This window comes from Triturus cristatus, chromosome 5_1 (assembly GCF_964204655.1).
Source record: "Triturus cristatus chromosome 5_1, aTriCri1.1, whole genome shotgun sequence".
NCBI classification, from domain to species: Eukaryota; Metazoa; Chordata; class Amphibia; order Caudata; family Salamandridae; genus Triturus; species Triturus cristatus.
In genome coordinates this window covers 962,100,953-962,119,265 of record NC_140587.1, presented here as the reverse complement: position 1 = coordinate 962,119,265, position 18,313 = coordinate 962,100,953, and the positions used below count along the sequence as shown (strand labels likewise).

The 18,313-nt window shown below is 43.2% G+C and overlaps 1 protein-coding gene across 1 annotated transcript in view; it reads left to right on the top strand.

Moving 5' to 3' along the window:
- Window positions 1-18,030, top strand: part of IRX4 (iroquois homeobox 4) — a 117,760-nt gene extending 99,730 nt beyond the window's left edge. The window contains exons 5-6 of the mRNA XM_085606083.1: window positions 12,960-13,273; window positions 16,478-18,030. Coding sequence (XP_085462209.1) covers window positions 12,960-13,273; window positions 16,478-17,238 — 1,075 coding nt within the window. The 3' untranslated portion in view covers window positions 17,239-18,030. The remainder of the gene's footprint in view (window positions 1-12,959; window positions 13,274-16,477) is intronic.
- The last annotated feature ends 283 nt before the right edge of the window (window positions 18,031-18,313 follow it).

Below are 18,313 nucleotides of genomic sequence, written 5' to 3'. Positions count from 1 at the left end.
CACCCGTTAAATAACATTGTTATATGGCGGACAGGGATTCCTGGTGAGATGGCCATAAGACCGCCACCGACAACCTGACGGTGACGGTCCTTCGGCCATCGTAATGAGGCCCAAATTCTTATTAGTACAGACAACCTCAAGCACTGCATTATATTTTAAATCCTGACTTTCTGTTTCTTTCCGTCCATGCACTCTTAACATATAATCCCTACCAGTAAAGATGAAGAACGACACCTGCACCTTGAAACCCTAATTGTCTTATGTAAGATTCTGTACACTGATTTACACACTATATATGATTTATTGTTAGTATCAGGTCAGGTCAAGAAAATCTTTATTCAGTAAAAAAAAACACCATAAAAGAGTACATTCAAAATTAATTTCAAATAACAAATATAAAATCATGAATAAAATCATCATACTTAAAATGGGATCCATACCCCCAAACTGCTTTCACATATACTACTAAAAAAAAAAAAAACAACTAAAAACAATGCTAAATAGACAATTCTGCTTGGATAATAGGCAACAATTCTAGCAGTTTATTTGCATACATTTCCTAATATGGTTTCAAACAGATTGACAAGACATACACCCAGTCGATTCATCACTATTAGCCCAAATGTACTAAAACATATTATCTACAGATGAAGAGGCATCCAACTTTCAGTGTTTACCAATGCACAATGCTAATGCCAGGTGACTTTTACTTGCCCTCTAGCTTGCGCAGTTTAGCTGCAGCTGCAATGAATCTGTAGAATGTATGGCACACCATTTCAGATTGCAGCAGCTGAAGATGATACAACGCTGCTCTACATGCCCAAATATTGAGGCTTCTTAGCAAGGGCATTAATATGTTCTTCCTCTGATCCCAGTATAAGTTATAGAAAAGAAAACAGTGCAACTGGGGCATTGCTGAACTGCACAGGCAGTGAATAAGATATCTACTATGATAGGCCTCATAGGGGTAGGTTACCCACAAATAGGCCATGTTAAGTCTGAATCTTACCAGCTAGAACCGCTGGTGCCTTGGTACCTGATATAGGTATGGTTCCATGCTGATGGTCATGATCAGCAGAAAAGATGCTGTCACTGACCTCTTTCCAAGATCAGTTGCCACTCTTTCCCTTGCTAATAGGCCCAATAATTCCTTCTTGATTAAAGATCCGCTAGATTAGCTGGCATTCTGTGGGTTATCATACAAGTCTAGCCTTCCAATTGAACAAAATTGTGCTTTTACACAGGCCAGCCAATTGATGTTTTGGACTATGGCTAAATTCAAACAGTCAGCTATTACAATTTTACTGAGTACCTCTTCAGGCCTAGACCAAACTGAAAGCCATAGCAAAGTTGGTGCTACCTTTATAAGATCACCTAGATATTGGAGGCCTAATTCTTCGTAGCATATTTAGTCTGGGGCGCTAGCTGATAATAAAAACAAAATGTGTAGAAAATAATTTTCACTTATTTGCAACTGTGTAAAATCACAGTATCTTCAGATTTGTGCACCAAAGGAGGCAATCGAAATGCATCTCGGCTTGTAGATTTTAATTGTTACCTCCAGTGGTGATGATCCCAATTTCAAGACAATCTTATACAAGAAGGCAATAGTCTGCTCAAGTTGCACAGATGTTTCCAGGAGCTGTCATCAAATGGGATCCCTAAGTCATAAAGGTGGGAAAGCACTGTAGTCGGTGCCACTAACAAGGAGGGAACTATTCGCACTTAACGGGCAACCACACACCATGGAGAATAGTTTTGTTTTGTTGACGGACAGTCTCAGGTCATCCATGAACACAACAAATCTGTCCAACAGCCTCTGGAGGCCCAACATAGTTCTTGACATAAGAACCCAATCATCAGTGTAAATCAGAACTGGGAGCCTCTTGGCTCCCACCCTTGGTGGATCAGCCTCAATGTCCAGCAAATTTGTGTCAAGATCATTTATATAAAAATGACATATGAAGGGAGCCAGGAGGCACCCCAGTCTGACACCCCTACTGAACTTGATTGGGGGAGTGCATTATCCTTTGGGACCAAACCCCATGAGCCCTCTATGTCCTCGTGGAGTTTGGAAAGCAGAGGAACGATCTTAAGGTCAACTTCCTTTGCCAGCAGCATCCTCCACAGCCTACCTCTGATGGCATTATCAAAGGCTGCACCGAGGTCCATGATGCAAGGTATAGATTATTGTATAATGGGTGCATGTGGTGTAAAGCACTTGAACAACCTACATTGGAATGAGTAGCACTACATAAAAAAATGAGTCAGTGCTATATAAATTGTTATTTGGGTAAATACTCATACAGATTGATTCCGCTGACATTCTTACAGTGCATGTGTATATCATGCATAAAGGGACTGAACAAAGACAAAATATTGCCTTTATATTGAAGTTCTTTTGAGTAGTTGTGAAGGAAGGGATAATAAGCTGTATTCCTTTTTAGCCCTTCCATGGTGTATAGGTGTTGGGCTCCAGTTAGCTCCCAGCCCTAATTTTATGTAAAAAGGGAGGGTCGTTGGCCCTTTAAATTCAGCTGTAGTTTTAGGCCTAGCTGGAATCTGAAGTAAGAAAGCCCCATTGCTGTCTGTACTTTTCTACTGAGAGCAGAAAGTGGACACTGCTGAATTGTGTACTGGCATTGGCAAATTACACTTGGACCAATCCAGCATATTTCACTGGGTCCAGAGAGACCCCGATCTGGCTCAACAATAGATGCCAGATTTTGGATTCAGTGGGTTCTCCCTTCATTCCAGCACTGCCTCACATTCAGTCTGTTGGCACTAGTGGCTAGTGACCAAGGTATAGCACAATTTACTTCAGTGGTTCTGCAGCAGCTGTTTGCCAAGGTATAGACAGACTGAGGATACAATCTTCTCCTTGTCCCTTTAACTTTTGTGTAGTAGACTCTATGTTTAATTAGAGAATGGGAGTGTGGATGGATTAAGGATAAGATAAAGCTACTTTAATGCTGATTCTTGTACCTCTAGTACATAGGCATTTTATCATTTTCAACACCCTCCCACCATTCCCTCTTAAGAATCTAAAAAACAATCTGTCACTTTTTTATGCCTGCCTTGAAAGTTTTTATCAGCTGTCTGCTAGACCGCGTGTAAATAAAACACAGGGGGCCTGATTATGATGCCGGTCGGACCGGCTTCCACAGTCCTGTCAGAGGTGGCCTGACCACGTGGTCTCGTTGAAAGTAGTCAGTCTGGCTGCCGGATTACGATGCATTCCTCCTGTACTTTGACCGACTGTTGAAAGACCACTGACTCAGACATCCTTTCTCCGACCGCCAAGATGGCGGTTGGAGAAAACAGCATCTGAAGGGCAGTACAGGGATGTCCGACCGACGTCCAGATTACGATGTGGGTTTCCGATGACCTGAACGTGACGGTCCGGCAGCCTGCCTCAAGTCATTGGAAACATTAGATTTGGGGTGCAAACTCACCCAAATCAGTTTCTCTCTGCCAGTTTCACATGTGGATCCCTTTCTCCACCTACACTGCAGCAGCTGAACTCCGAAGACTACGACCCTGCATGCACCAGAATACAGGTAAGTATGTAGGTGGCATGTAGCCACATTGACTGGACTGTGCAAAGATCGCCACACTCCAGCAATGGGGCACATGGTGCATGAGGCATATTACCTCATATGTTACGCATGTGTGTACAATTCACGTTTCCTGTGATTTTGCACGCACTGGCAGCAACATATTCGAGGGTATGTGTACAACCATAGATGAGACTACCACAGTAGCAGTGGTTGTGTCGTAATACGGCGGGGTACTTTCCTGGCCTCGGTGGTCGGAATCGGATCACGGCTGCGGCAGTCGGGCAGTCGGTCTGACTGACATCGTAATCAGGCCCAGAGTGTGTGTTTTGGAACCGCTTCATCTGTTGGTTGCTTTGGGTCAGACCCTAACACTGCTTTGAAACGGGGTAAGCACCATCAAGGATCAGTAAAAGGGGGGTTGTTATGCCTCATCATCATGCTATTGGGTTTTTTATTCCACTTCCCATGCTATGCTACCATTGCAATGTATTAGGCGCATTTATTTCTAGACCAGCAACAGTTGGCAGGAACTATTAGTTGAGTGGAGAGCAGAAGCCATCTTGGAGAGAAGCTATCCAACTTAATGCAGTGCAATGTGATAAAAGATTTCTTGAAGAACCACGTAAATATGTAAAGGTGCTATAATATTTGATTTGTCAGGTTTTCATCTTTCAAGAAAATCCTGGAAACACTTTTTGTCTAGCCCTCAGAAGTAGTAGTTATGCATGTTCATTGAGGATGAGAACAAACGATAACATTGTTGTGCATACCTACAAAACATTGAGTTTGTGTATGTTCACTTCATTTTGCAGGGTCAAAGCATTTAGACTGCCCACAGCCTTACACCTACCTCTAAACTTGCAAATTCAACAAATCTGCCATTCTGAATTACGCATTTGTGATGCCATTTATGAATGCCAAATTCAGTGTATCATTTTTTGTCACAGCTAAATTGAACTTATGTCAGCAACAATGTTTGAGTTGGGTACACGTTTCCTGACTTCGAATGGGGTAGTCACATGCCTTTAAAGAGCATTTTAGTAATCCCAGCCATGCGACTGACCTCTCCCGTACCCCTCCCCCACACACTGAAATTTTAATCATAAAGAAATACTTGGGCCAAAAGGAGAACTGACGGTTCAAATGTTGTTCAGCCTTGATCCAGCTATTTAATAAAGTATTTCACCTTCTCCCAATATTTTATTTTGCCTTCTGTGAATTACATGGTGTAGCGACGGAGTCCTACTGAAACAAGTAGGTATTGACCTCACACTTTTGATTTGGAAAGGCTTTTCCTCACTCCCCTTTTAAAAGAGTGCAAATGAAACTCTTACAATAACGCTTGGTTCTATGGGGCTGTGCAGTACAAACAGGACACATGGGACATATTCACCTCTGTATGCAACGAGTGTTTCCTATTTTTTCCTAATAGGGGTCCGACCTGTCACTGATGAAGAAAAGGAAAATGTTCAAAAGTCTGCGAAAGAATGATGTAAATGGGTACCATACGCTGACCATGTACTCTTGCGCAAAAGATGTGCTTGGCTTTTTTCTCTGTGTTAAATGTCTTTTCTACGCCTATAGCACATTTTTAATAAGTGCAAACTCATTTTATGTTTTAGACCATGTGCCTAGGCCACAAAAGATGTTTTTTGCCGTTGTAGGTTAACATCTACTTTGGAAATCTGATCCCTATCCTCTGGGTCAATTAGCTTGGTTGAGTCAATGTATTATTTTAAGTACTGTGTACACACTCAAGCACTCAAGTAAAATCAACACTATTTAGTCAATTTCTGAAGTGTCTGTCTCAAACATGGAAGGACATGTGAATTAGAGAGCTGTGACTAGTGTTCCATAAGAGGCAAGTCCCATATCCACAAATTGGGCCCTGTATGCTGTGCTGCCATATCCTAGTGCCTAACCAAGTATCTGCCTAATTCCAGAAACGTAATCATGCATTGTGTCCCACTGCCCATAAGGATGTGGGGATGCGGGGCTGCGGACATTAGGAGGCTCTTGGCCATAAACCGACTTGTAAGGAAGGGGGCACTGTGGAAGGGGGCCTTAGAGCATCCTCTAAACTGACAATTATTTGCATGTGTACCCCAAATGATTGAGTAAAAGCTATGTAATGCATGACAATTTGCACAGAAAGAAAGATTGACATTTTTCATCACAATTATTCGAACATTTTGTTCAAAAAGTATTGTAGATGTTTGGCAGACAGTTTTAAAACGCAATTTAAGCAAAAACCATAATACCATCTACAGTGATTATACCAACTTTCACCAACCTGACAAAATCCTTTGCTGCCCAACTAGACTATGTGTACATCTTGTGTGCTGTAAATTGAATCATTCGCGTGTCAATAAATATGTGCCCAAAAATATATATATATATATTGAAAGCATATTGCATTTTTAAACGTTATCCTTCTTGTTCAAAATGACGAGAGGCAAAGAGGATTGAAAAAAGATTTTCATTTTCATTGATGAAAGTGGAGAAAAGTTATAAGCAGCTGGAGCAACATTGAAACCACCATGGAACTATGGTGTATAAACTGCAACCCAGCTTTCAGAAATACATCTCTGTAACAAAACAGTCTTTGGGTGTGCTAATGATAAATTTGCAATGCAAATTATGAAATACGGTATGTATGGTAGGTAGCTAAGGAAGCCACCCTAACTTAAATCTCTGCATGCACTGCTCATGCCCTCAAGTCTGACATCACAGATGAATGTAATGGTAAATGTCTTGGTGTGAGGCATGTAGGGGGATATCACCAATATTTTCAATAATGACGTCAGTATCCGAGCCCAGTACTGGTGCTGTCGAACATCATCGACTCTATAAACAGCAGGCACAGCGTACTACATCCAATGCGGAGTTGCTGCAGGAACGAGAGGTGAACTGTTGAGCTACAACAACGAGATATTCCGATATATTTCTTAATTATGGCATTTTGGCATGTTTTTATCAAATTGATCTGAGAATTGCCATATGCACCTGTTTATATCTTTTTGAAATCATTTCTTTTGACATCATTGATTTCAAAATGTAGCTGTTTCAGGAAGTCCTGAGAGATGTCATCCACCATGGAAAGGTGATGCCACTCATTTAAAGTTATTTTGAACTTGCTCTTCGTGCATTTTCTAATTTGCGGAACCTATGCATGATTTCAATAAAATATAAATATTTCGTAAAATCAAGGGGATTTTCTGGCGTAAAAGCTAATTGGGTTCTAAACTAAAAACTACTGATTAATGTATTGTGGCTTACATGAGGAAGAGAAAGCATTGCTACTATTTGGAAATTGAATAATATGCAGTATTTAAAATATTTAGAATTTTTATAACAATCTCAGATTAAGATACATCGTATTTATTTTTATATTTTCAATGAAGTTTGTTTTATTTTGTGTAGGCTGGTGTTTTAGCTATATTGAAAGTCCATTCTTGGAGTTTTAGTTTAGTTGTAATTTCACCCAGTGTCTGGCAAATATCGAAGTTCTTACAGTCCAATATTTTGTTACTCAAGAAAAGCAAGATTATGCATTTAAAAGTTTCTTAGGTTTCTAATTGCCATTAATACGTGATTGCATAAAATATCCTTATAGTATTGTTAACGAAAATATATTAGTAACAACTACTTTCCAAATGAAGATATATATATATATATATATATATATATATATATATATATATATATATATATATATATTATTTTTTTCAGAACAAAGGTTACAGGGATGTTATAGTTAGGCTGACATTTCACTTGTACAAAACAAGAGAAATTCAGCCGTTTGAGTTACCTGAGTTAACTATAACATCCACCCCCGCATTGCACTGCTTATGACCTCACATGTTACATTACTCATGACATGGTGAGTGACACCACTGATGACATCTCAGATGACATCACTGATGGGGGATAAAGTCCACTTTAGTCCTGAGGCCCTCAGGGGACCTCATCACCCAACCATCAGTGCACTAAGAGGTGCGTTTTCAGAGTGCTGCAAAAAGGGGAATGGCGTCTGACCACCTCTCAGTAATCCCACTATGTGGGGTTTACTGGAGGTAACAGGTGAGCTAGTTGTCCCCTAAAGGGCAGCAGCAAAGGGGACTTCATCCCCCAACCAAGAGCACGCCAGGAGGCCTTTGCAGCGTAGTGGAGAATGGGGGCAAGGCCTCCGGCGAGTTACCCGCTTCCTTTCTTTTTATTTTGCGAAGACGGGCTGTGTGGCCACCCTTCCTTTGGCCCTTTTGAAGCCTTGGGACCCAATTCCCTGGGGTCTGACACTTTTTTAACTAAAATAAAAAGGGAGGGGGGTGTGTGGCCCCCGCCAGAGGTTTTTTGGCCCCGGAGACCCCATCCCCGGGGCATGGCCATCTCCTTTGGGGCCATGGGGGGGCCTGAAGGCCCCCACAGTCCCAGCCAGTACCCGACTCCTTATGCCTCCAGGAGGGGGGTCACGTGGCCCCCCTCCCATTTCTAAATTAGTTCCGGGGAGGTGATGGTCCCCAGGGCAGCGGGGGCGCTTGGTCCCCTGCTTTTTACTATCCTTGCCCCGGGCCCCGGGGAGGTGGCTAGTATAGTAGGATCTGCAAGCCCACTGCAAAGACTCGCGTCCCTAGATATCTATATTTTCTTAAGTTAGATATCTGATGGCCCCCCTCCCATGTAAAAACGAAAAAATAAAATAAAGAGCAGGCCGCGGGGATGGGGTCCTGTGGTCAAAATTGGCCACGCGGCCCCAATTTCTTTATGTAAAAAAAAAGAAAAGGAAAAAGGCGGGCTCTGGGGGATACGGTCCCTGGGGCAATATCAGCATGGGAAGGGGTCTGCACAGCCCTCTCTGCATTTTTAAAAAGAATGTGAAGGCCTGACCCCTGGGGATGGGGTCCCCGGGGCCGAAATCGGCCTGGGGAGGGGTGCTGTATGGCCCCCTCTCCTTTGTTTATGACATAAATAAATGCCTGGCCTTGGGGGATGGGGTCTCTGGGGCCAAAATTGGCCTCAGGAGGGGGGCCGCGCGGCCCCCCTCTCATGCAAAGACAGAAAAATAAAATAAAGAGCGGGTCCCGGAAAAGGAGTCCCCGGGGCAATAATTGGGCCCAGGGAAGGGCCCCCTTTCATGATTTAAAAAAAAAAAAAAGATGAAGGTAAAGGGCAGGCCCTGGGGGATGGAGTCTATGAGGCTCAAATTGTCCAAGGAGGGGGGCCATGTGACACCCTCCCTTTTTTATACAAATATAACAAAATAATTTTAAAACAGGGCATGCCCCTGGGGAAGGGGTCCCCCTGGCCAAAAACAGTGCAGGGAAGGGGGTCCTACTAGGCCCCCTTCCTGAAAAATAGAAAGGAAAAAAGCTAGCAACTCGCCAGCGGCCTGCCCCCTTTCTGCACTGCTTTGCAAATGTGCCTTCTGGTTGGGGGATGAAGTCCCTTTCGCTGTTGAGGGTCCTAGGGGCCAACAATGCCTCCTGTTACCTTCAGTAAGCCCCACACAGTGGGATTGCTGAGAGGTGGTCAGAGGCCTCACCCTCTTTCTTCACCACTTTGCAAATGCACCTCTTGGAACACTGCTGACCATGTCATAAGTGATGTAATATGTGAGGTCATAGGCAGTGCATTGCGGGGGCACAAGTTATAGCTAGCTCAGCTAAATATAACTGCTGAATTTCTCTGGTTTTGTACGAGCAACATGTCAGGCTAACTATAACGTCCCACTATCCTTTGTTTTTTTCTGTGAATTTCTAAGGTTTCCTAATACTAATTCCTAACTATAACGTCCCTGAAACCTGTGGTGTTTTCAGTGAATATCTAAGGTTTTAATAAATGCTAATTTCAAACTATACTGTCCCTGAAAGCTGTCTTTTTTCAGTGGATATATATATATATATATATATATATATATATATATATATATATATATATATATATATATATATATATATTCACTGAAAAAACCATAGGTTTCACACATGTTATAGTTAGCTGGACATTTTACTGATTAAAAACCAATGAAATTCCCCCGTTATAGTTACTGCAGGCAACTATAACTCACGCGACCGCAATCCTCTGCTGATGCTAATACTGTATTTAGACACTTATTTGCCCATGTCTTCTTCCATTAAATTTTAGCTTTACATATATTACAAATATTTTTTTTTCATAAAGACACATATGTCATCAGCAGAAGATTGCGGTCGCGTGAGTTATAGTTGCCTGCAGTAACTATAACGGGGGAATTTCATTGGTTTTTTATCAGTAAAATGTCCAGCTAACTATAACATGTGTGAAACCTATGGTTTTTTCAGTGAATTTGCAAGGTTTTTTAAATGCTAAGTTACTTTACGCCATTCGTGGCGTGCGCGCCCAGTTAACGCAGTTCGTTCCGTGCGCGCACGGTGCGCTTCGCGCACCGCGCGCCCACTTTATGCAGTTAGTGCCGTGCACGCACAGTGGTCATGCGGTGCGCTGTGCGCACCGCGTGCCCACGTTAAGCGGGATGGGCCATGTACGCACGATGCGCTTCGCGCACCGTGCGCACATGGGGGACATATTTTGCGCATCTTTGTGAAATGTATTCTTTGTTAACTTCTTATATGTTTTATGCCATGCACAAATGGTGCCCTTCGGGCACCATTTGCACACGGGGTGGGGAGAATGTGGATATTTTTTTTTTTTTACAATTTTTTACCATACGCGTACGGTAAGCGTAATCGGCGATTTTCCGAAAAAAATTATTTATTTTTTTTGGGCTTGGGGGTGGTTTGGGGACCCCTGTATCAATGCTGGGTGGTTAGGATCTCATGAAACTGCCTCTTTACACATTTTTGGGGTTCGTTTTTGCTGCCCAACTCAGGAAGCGAGAGAGAAAATGGCGGCCGCCGCTTCCTGGTTTCGACCGATTCGAATGTTTACTAAGATCTAAGAGCCAATCAGAATCGCGCTCGCGCACGCCACCGTACGCGTACGGTAAGCTTACGGTAAGCGCACGGTAAGCGCACCGTAAGCTGCCACAGATATATATATTGATTTAAAGGCTATTTTCTCAGAATCTACTGAACAGATTTACACCAAACCTACAAAAGGCACTTCCTTGACCTGGGGACTACCTCTCTGCCAAGTTTCATTAAATTCTGTTCAGCCGTTCGGGCTGTAGCCCTGTCTAAAGGTCCTATGGAAAAATGCATGGGAAAAACGCGTTTTGGGACCCCCCTTTTATCTCAGCCCCCGCTTGACGAATCCCCCCGAGACTTTCAGGGTAGGAGCGGAGCGTAGCGCCCCACCTATTTTGAAAAATTCGCGAGGATTTGTCGACCGGCGCCAAAGTTATTCAAAATAGAATGTTGCGGATTTCCTATGGAAACGTGGTCCTAACTATAACTACCTACTGGCGACCGCCAGTAGGTAATTTATATATATATATATATATATATATATATATATATATATATTTATTTTGCCGATGTTACGCGATATTTGCTTTATGTTTCTCTTGTTTGCAGTGCCAACGTTAACCCTCTGGTAAAGACAGGTCTCCACCCACACATAGGAAACAAAGCTAGCCATTCAAAATACTTACAAGCAAAGACTACTGATAATTCAACTCAAACAATCATAATACTGATTTGCTGAAGATTAATTGAATGGAGGATGTGCATTCATAAGCACTATCTTTTTTATGATGATCATGCAAAATGGGTTTTAGTTCTGCAGGATATTGTTAATACTTTATGCAGAAAGTTTCCAATTGAACCAAGATCATAGGTATGATGATCTTTTGGTATTTTAGACTATGACTTATAAGAGGAGTTCGAAGCTTAGGATTCAGCTACTATGAATGGAGATGTATATTTCTTTTTAACCTGAGCAATGCTTCACCCTGACAAAGTGACAATCCAAAGAATAAAGTCGCACAACACATGTTGGCAAATTTCAGGCAAATCCCAGATGATAAAACTTAGCCTTTGTAAGAAATTAATTATTTTTGGGGGACACCTCATAAAAAGAATTATGAAACTCTACCTGGCTTTTAATTTAACAAATAGGCTGCTCACCTCAATTGGCATTTTCACATATATTGTATGCAATATTAGGGTTTAGACAATGACCTGTGGGGTAGGGATGTGCGAAGTTTGCTTAATCATGTAAATTTACAGCACTATTACGCATAATTACGTGAAATGCATATCCATACTTTACTACTGTTTTCTAGTGCAAAATACATCATTTTGATCATTTTTAACAGTATTCTGCATTTTCTTCTAAATAATATTGCAAAAAGACAAAAGCACTGAGGAAAATCCACTCTCATTCTGTTGCTCACATGCGTTTGCAGTAATTTTTTACTGTGAATGGCACATCATTGTACATTGTGCTGTAATGGCATAATTTAGGGGATTCCTGAAGTCACATTGCCATTCAGAAACTAGAGCTAATCTCATTTTTATAAAATCAGAAAACAGACTTCATCTGGGACAGAATCCTGATGAACAGGGCACAAAGTATACAATTTGGACAGCGCTGCAAGGCCATGCAGAGGTGTACAAATCTCAGTAGTTTAATATAGCATACTTCTCCTGAAATCAACCAACTAGTTACGTTGTGGCTCTGACTACGAACAGGGCCCTCCAAGCCACATCCACATATTTTTTTCCAAACTCTGCGTGAAGGGGCCTCCTCTCCTCGTGTCAGACCTGAAAGGGCCTTTTACCTTTGCTATGTTTATTAGTTTCAAAAACTGCGCAGAAACCACTTAAGCCGTTTCAACCTTTTAAGCCCACTGGGCGCAGCTGACCTTTCCTCTGTTGATGCGCATTAAATATTCAAGCAGAGCCGGTGTCTCCAGCGCTACCTTCATACAATTTCATCAGCAGTAGGGTGAAAGATGTCTAATAAAGGGACAGCAGGAAAATATTTATATTACCAGTCATACCCCGAGGCCCCTCAAACCTTCTGTTGATGAAAAAAATGTTTTGAAATGGTAGAAAAACAGAGATTTTTTTACATTTGGCTTCATGTTAACCTTGCATGCAACAAAGTATATTACATCCAACATCCTCCACGTTCCCTAGCGCAAAAAATAGTGTCTTCGTTATTTATTTATTTTTGGTTCTTTATGGAATAATGCATTTTATCTTTTTTGGCAAAGAAATTCCTGCCCTAGTAGATTTGTTGTTGATTGAAACACAGGTGTTGTTGTGTGGTTCACTCATGTGTAATACTTTAACATCTATTAAATCTGTTTTTGAGTGTCTTATGTCTGTGTTCAGCTGGATTGATTTCACATGCTTAATCATGTATGCATGAAATCACAGATTTCTTCTTGTCGATCTGGCCTTGTGTGACTGTTCGTTGTGTGATAGGCATGTCTTATTCTCTCCACCTGAGGTATGGCAGCATGGATGGAAGTACAAGGAGAAAGAACGCCACCCGAGAAACCACCAGCACCCTGAAGGCCTGGCTGCAGGAGCACCGCAAGAACCCCTACCCCACCAAGGGCGAGAAGATCATGCTGGCCATCATCACCAAGATGACCCTCACCCAGGTCTCCACCTGGTTCGCCAACGCCCGGCGGCGGCTCAAGAAGGAGAACAAGATGACCTGGCCCCCGCGAAACAAATGCTCAGATGAGAAGAGGCCCTACGAGGAAGACGAGGATGACTCCCAGGAAGATACCATAAAGAATGAGAAAATGCACAACGGTAAGTCACCCTCCACACCTCTAATAACAGCATTTACCGGTGTGGATTATGAATATGATCTTTAAATAGTAATGCTGGCAAACATCCTTGCCCTTCCTGTACATGATGAGGACTTGAAAACGTCCTTTGAGTAACAATATCTCAGTGGACAATTTCGTATATAGACCATTTGCATGGGTCATGAGAGAGGTGGGCAAGCCAGGAAGTGAAAAGGGAGAGCCAGGGGTATGTCTTGCTCATGATAGCGAAAGCAGGAGCCATCAAATATTTAGTATGGAAACAACGCAAAAAACATTGTGTAAAAATATGATATACACTTTCAAAAATAAAATAAAATGTGTGTTCTTTAACACTAGGAATTGGAATGTTTATCAGATTGTGTCACTCACTACATGGAGTGACATTTATTAAACCTGAGCTTCTAAAGAAATCCTTGATGAACTCCCACATTCCTGACAAGGATGCCATGAGAGAGTCAAGAGACATTAATTGTCAAATGGCCATTGCCTATGTCCAATATTTCTGGATGGAGGAACATCTTGGTCAATTAAACATTTTCGAAGTTTTTGTATAGGCACATCCTGAGCTGAATTATTTCAAGGCGTTCTCAGATGTGATAATCGAGGAAAATAATTTACAGTGATTTGACCAAGATCAAACAAAGTGGTTAAACATGGAAGCCAGGGTTTGAACCCTAGGTTTCTTTGTTCTCCATTGTGCAATTTAGTCTGTGAATTGCTATATCCTGTCCATTTCCGTTGAGCAACAGTGGACAGTTGCTTTTAGTCTGATTCTATCAGGAGCTAAATAGTGTAGTGTGTTAAACAAACACACTGATGAATCTTAAATCATTCTGAAACAAAAATTGGCATATTAACTAAAAAAACAAATAGCACAACACGATGCAACAACCAACAGTAGCACCTCCTGGAGGGAGTTGTGCGGGTGGTGGGGCCAGGAGGGGAAGGAGCAGGGTGGGGGGTAGTAAACTACTGCATACGGCCGAACAGAGGTAAGTAAACAAATAAATGAAAAAAAAGAAATTCATTGCGTGCGCTGCATCGCAATTGGCAATGCAGTGCGCGCAATGAAATTCGCTTTATTTATTTATTTCTCCAGCACACAAAAAAGTTGCACTGGGAATAAATACTTTATCAAGATGTTCCACCTATTGACATCAATTTGCATAGCTTTGCACCAGTGCAAAGACTTTCTAAATCTGCTCTGGGTTCTTTCTAAATAAAATAACAAAATTAATGGTAGCTGGGCACTATTTCTATGTTAATGTCATAGTCTTCCTCTGACTTTACAAAGAGAAAGATTTCAGGAGTGGTTCAACATCTCAGTGAAGGCAATTACACATATAAAAAAAGAGGATCCCTCAAAGAGTTGGCTGCCTTGTTCCTACAAGACTTCAGTCTGACACGTGGAAGTGGAAAGTTCAGTTGCAGATGCTTTCTCATACAAAGTTCTGAGTTTGAAGTACCAAAACATTTACACTCAACCTCACCCTTTTGAGACTTTCCACTTGGCAATGTTTGTGTTTAAAAAGCACTGCCTTACTTAGGCACTGAAAAGCACAATGTCTGGGATACCTGGCTGGCTGTTTCTTGATATGCCAGGTCGCATGGTCAGGGTCAGATATTCAATCTAAAATAGACTAAGGCATTGCATATCCAGGCTCAAGCATTGCCTATCTCGTCCACCTAAAAGGCATAATTCTGGGGTGAAGAAGACTCCTTGGATGAATAGATGCAGGAAAGAGGTTTCTGTGTATGTTATCACGGGGATGTTTATTTTGTTCTTCACATTTTGTATGGAATACAGTTCCCCCTTGAGGGGCTTTATAGGGATTTCGCAAGTTAATGTGGAGTGTTCTGGACAAACAGAGGAAGAGGTCTGATGACCAACTTCCAGTCGGCTTCCAGGAACTTTTTTATACTTGCTAGGTGGTAATTTATGCCTTATAAAGCCTGTTTACAAATTACAGCATTGCTCTCCCACCCCCTCCCCCTCCACCCCCACTGTAATGTAGAGATAGTCAAGAGTGAAGGAACGCCATGTTTAAGGTGCAGTATGTAGATTAATTTTGAACACTTTTCTCAGATTTCATTAAATGTGTTTTTTTACTTGTGGGCCCTTCCAGAATGAACCACAATCAGCCCAGGACCAGCTATGGCCCAGACTTGGGTCCTGCGCTCCCAGTGCCCTAGTATTCAAGTTCTACAGCACTGACGAGCTCACTAACAAGGCCGAAACTGGTCTGGGCATCTCCTGCTCCCTTCTGGAGGGGGCCTGAGCTGGCTGTTTGGAATGGACTATTCACAAGGGGTGCAAGGTCAGCACTGACTTGCATAAGGCACGTCTAGGTCTACGGTGCTCAGAGGGTAACAAACAATGGGTTGCAATGCTACCCAAAGTGATTACCAGTGATTTAGACTATTTGCAAGCATTCTTCCCATCTCCTCCTTTATGTCTGTCTTCCACACTGGCAGCAGGCATTGTTACATCTCATCTCAACTGAAATAACATAGTACAGAAGAGTATTAACATTGTTTTCTTACTACCGGTGGATAGTGATCTGATGTCACTACCAATGTGTAAAAAGAAAGTAAGAGACAGATTTGTATACGTTTAGTGCAAAGATATCTACAGGTTTCGGTATAGCTGTTGTGGCATTCCTAATTGTATTTCATAAGTTTACTTGTATTAACACCGAAATTGCTTGGTACATCCTACGAATTAGAGAGGCTGGGACTATCTGATCGACATATATCTAAAATACTTTAGAAACATTCAGAAGCATTTTTACCAGTGGACATGTATTGAAAGAGAGTCTGTGGGCTTGAGGAGACTGCAATAGCTATCACAGCAGAATTGTTTCTCATACATATTAATATGAAACTCTTCTCTACGGTGTGTGCAGTCTTTGAAAGGCGTCTTTGCGTTTGTTTCAGCACTGGTCACACTTTGTGATCCCCTGAAGCACAAATGCCAACATTTGGGGACAGCAGTGAGTACATTTGGGGAGCAGGAAGATAGAGCGAGTAATTCCAGTAGCTTTACCTTAAGTTGAGTGGTATTTTAGGAGTGGAAGGGGAAGTTATAATGCAGCAGTTAGCCAACTGTTATGGGCTATCCTCGTTTTCATGTAAAAGCTACAGCCAGGTTAACGTAAATGGTTGCTTCTTCTTTCCCCAACAGATGAGAACAACAGCCACGAAGACAAGGAGCTGGAGCTGAGTGACCTGGACGACTTTGACGCCATGGAGTCGGAGAGCTCCGAGTGCGAACTCAAGCAACCCTTCCACCACCAGCAGCACTTGGAAGGGGCGCCCATGAGGTCCGCAGACTGCGCCGGCGAGCACTGCAAGGAGGGAGCCCTGAGCATGGCCGCCATCATGGAGCCCGAGCTGGCACGCGCCAAACACTGCCTGAAGGGCGAGGACTGCGAGCAGGAGATGCTGGGCCCCCGGCCCAGGCCCTGCGAGTCCAAACTGTGCTTCCAGCAGCAGGACCCGCAGACACTGGACAGCAAACCCCGCATCTGGTCCCTGGCGCACACAGCCACCTCCCTGAACCAGGCCGAGTACCCGTCCTGCATGCTGAAGCGCCAGGGCGCGTCGTCCACCTCCTCGTCGTCCTCGTCCTCTTCCTCCTCAGCAGTTTCCACCCCAGTGCCCACGACGGACCGGCGCCAGGACTCCCCGGTCACCAGCCTCAGAAACTGGGTGGACGGAGTTTTCCACGACCCCCTCTTCCGGCACAGTACTCTGAGCCAGGCCTTGGGCAGTGGCACGGTGTCCTGGGTGGCATCCAAGGGGGGCCTCTTGGAGCCAGGAACCACGGGGAGGCCCCTGTCGGGCCCGGCCATCAAAGGACAGCTCACAGGCCTAGGCCACCCAGACACGGGCAAGGATTATCTGGCCTTCCCCAAGCCCGGGGGAAAGATGTACTGCTCCTAACAGCACTCCCACCCATGCCAAGGAACTCTGCCCTCAAGAGGCCACGGCCTATTGCACATCTGCCAATGAGCTCTGCCCACAAGAGGCCACGGCCTGTTGTACTGCTGCCAAGGAACTCTGCCCACAAGAGGCCACGGCCTGTTGTACTGCTGCCAAGGAACTCTGCCCACAAGAGGCCACGGCCTGTTGTACTGCTGCCAAGGAACTCTGCCCACGAGAGGCCCCGACTACTATCCTGCTGCCAAGGAATTCTGCCCACGAGAGGCCACGGCCTACTATCCTGCTGCCAAGGAACTCTGCCCACGAGAGGCCACGGCCTACTATACTGCTGCCAAGGAACTCTGCTCACGGAGGCCACGGTCCATTTTATATTAAAACCTCCGTCTCAGATTGTTAGTGGGTTGGTTATAATTGGAACGTTAATAGTACATTTCTTGTGGGTCAAAGGGACTGGCAGATCGTTTCCCGTGTTTAGACATTTTCACTTGCCTGCAGTCGTGAAATCTATCATACATATATTTAAGTCCATGTCTAATTGCAGGACTGCAGAAACGTGGCAGCCAAGAGTTTACAACAGCAGGACGATTTCATTCAGGAATCTGACTTTTTAAAAGCATGCCAGTTTATGAAGAACCTACCTGTCCCAACCCCATTCTTGGCGTTTTTGTTCTGTCCCAATTTATTTGTTCGTATTTATTTCACGAGAAGCACTTCTACCGAGTTCACACTATTGCACACACGTGGATGGAGACAAATATGTTGATGTTCGCTCCAATAAATTGTCTGTTTTCAGAGGCTGCCCCAGTTTTGATTGGAGCCCAGTTTGGGGCGCAGGGGTCACCGTGCAATCTGAAGGCCCACCAGCACATTATCTGCTGTATGCTTTATTCTTGAACTGTATTCCGGGAAATAAAAGTGAATTTCGCTACATTTAAAAGCCCGTAGGCGGAGTACACAGACTGCAAACGAAAACAAAGTCACACATGCAATTAATGTATATATTTCTTGTTACCCCATTTTTTTTTTTAAGATGACGCGCCTTGATGTGTCTGAACAGTATTACGAGTGCAAAGAA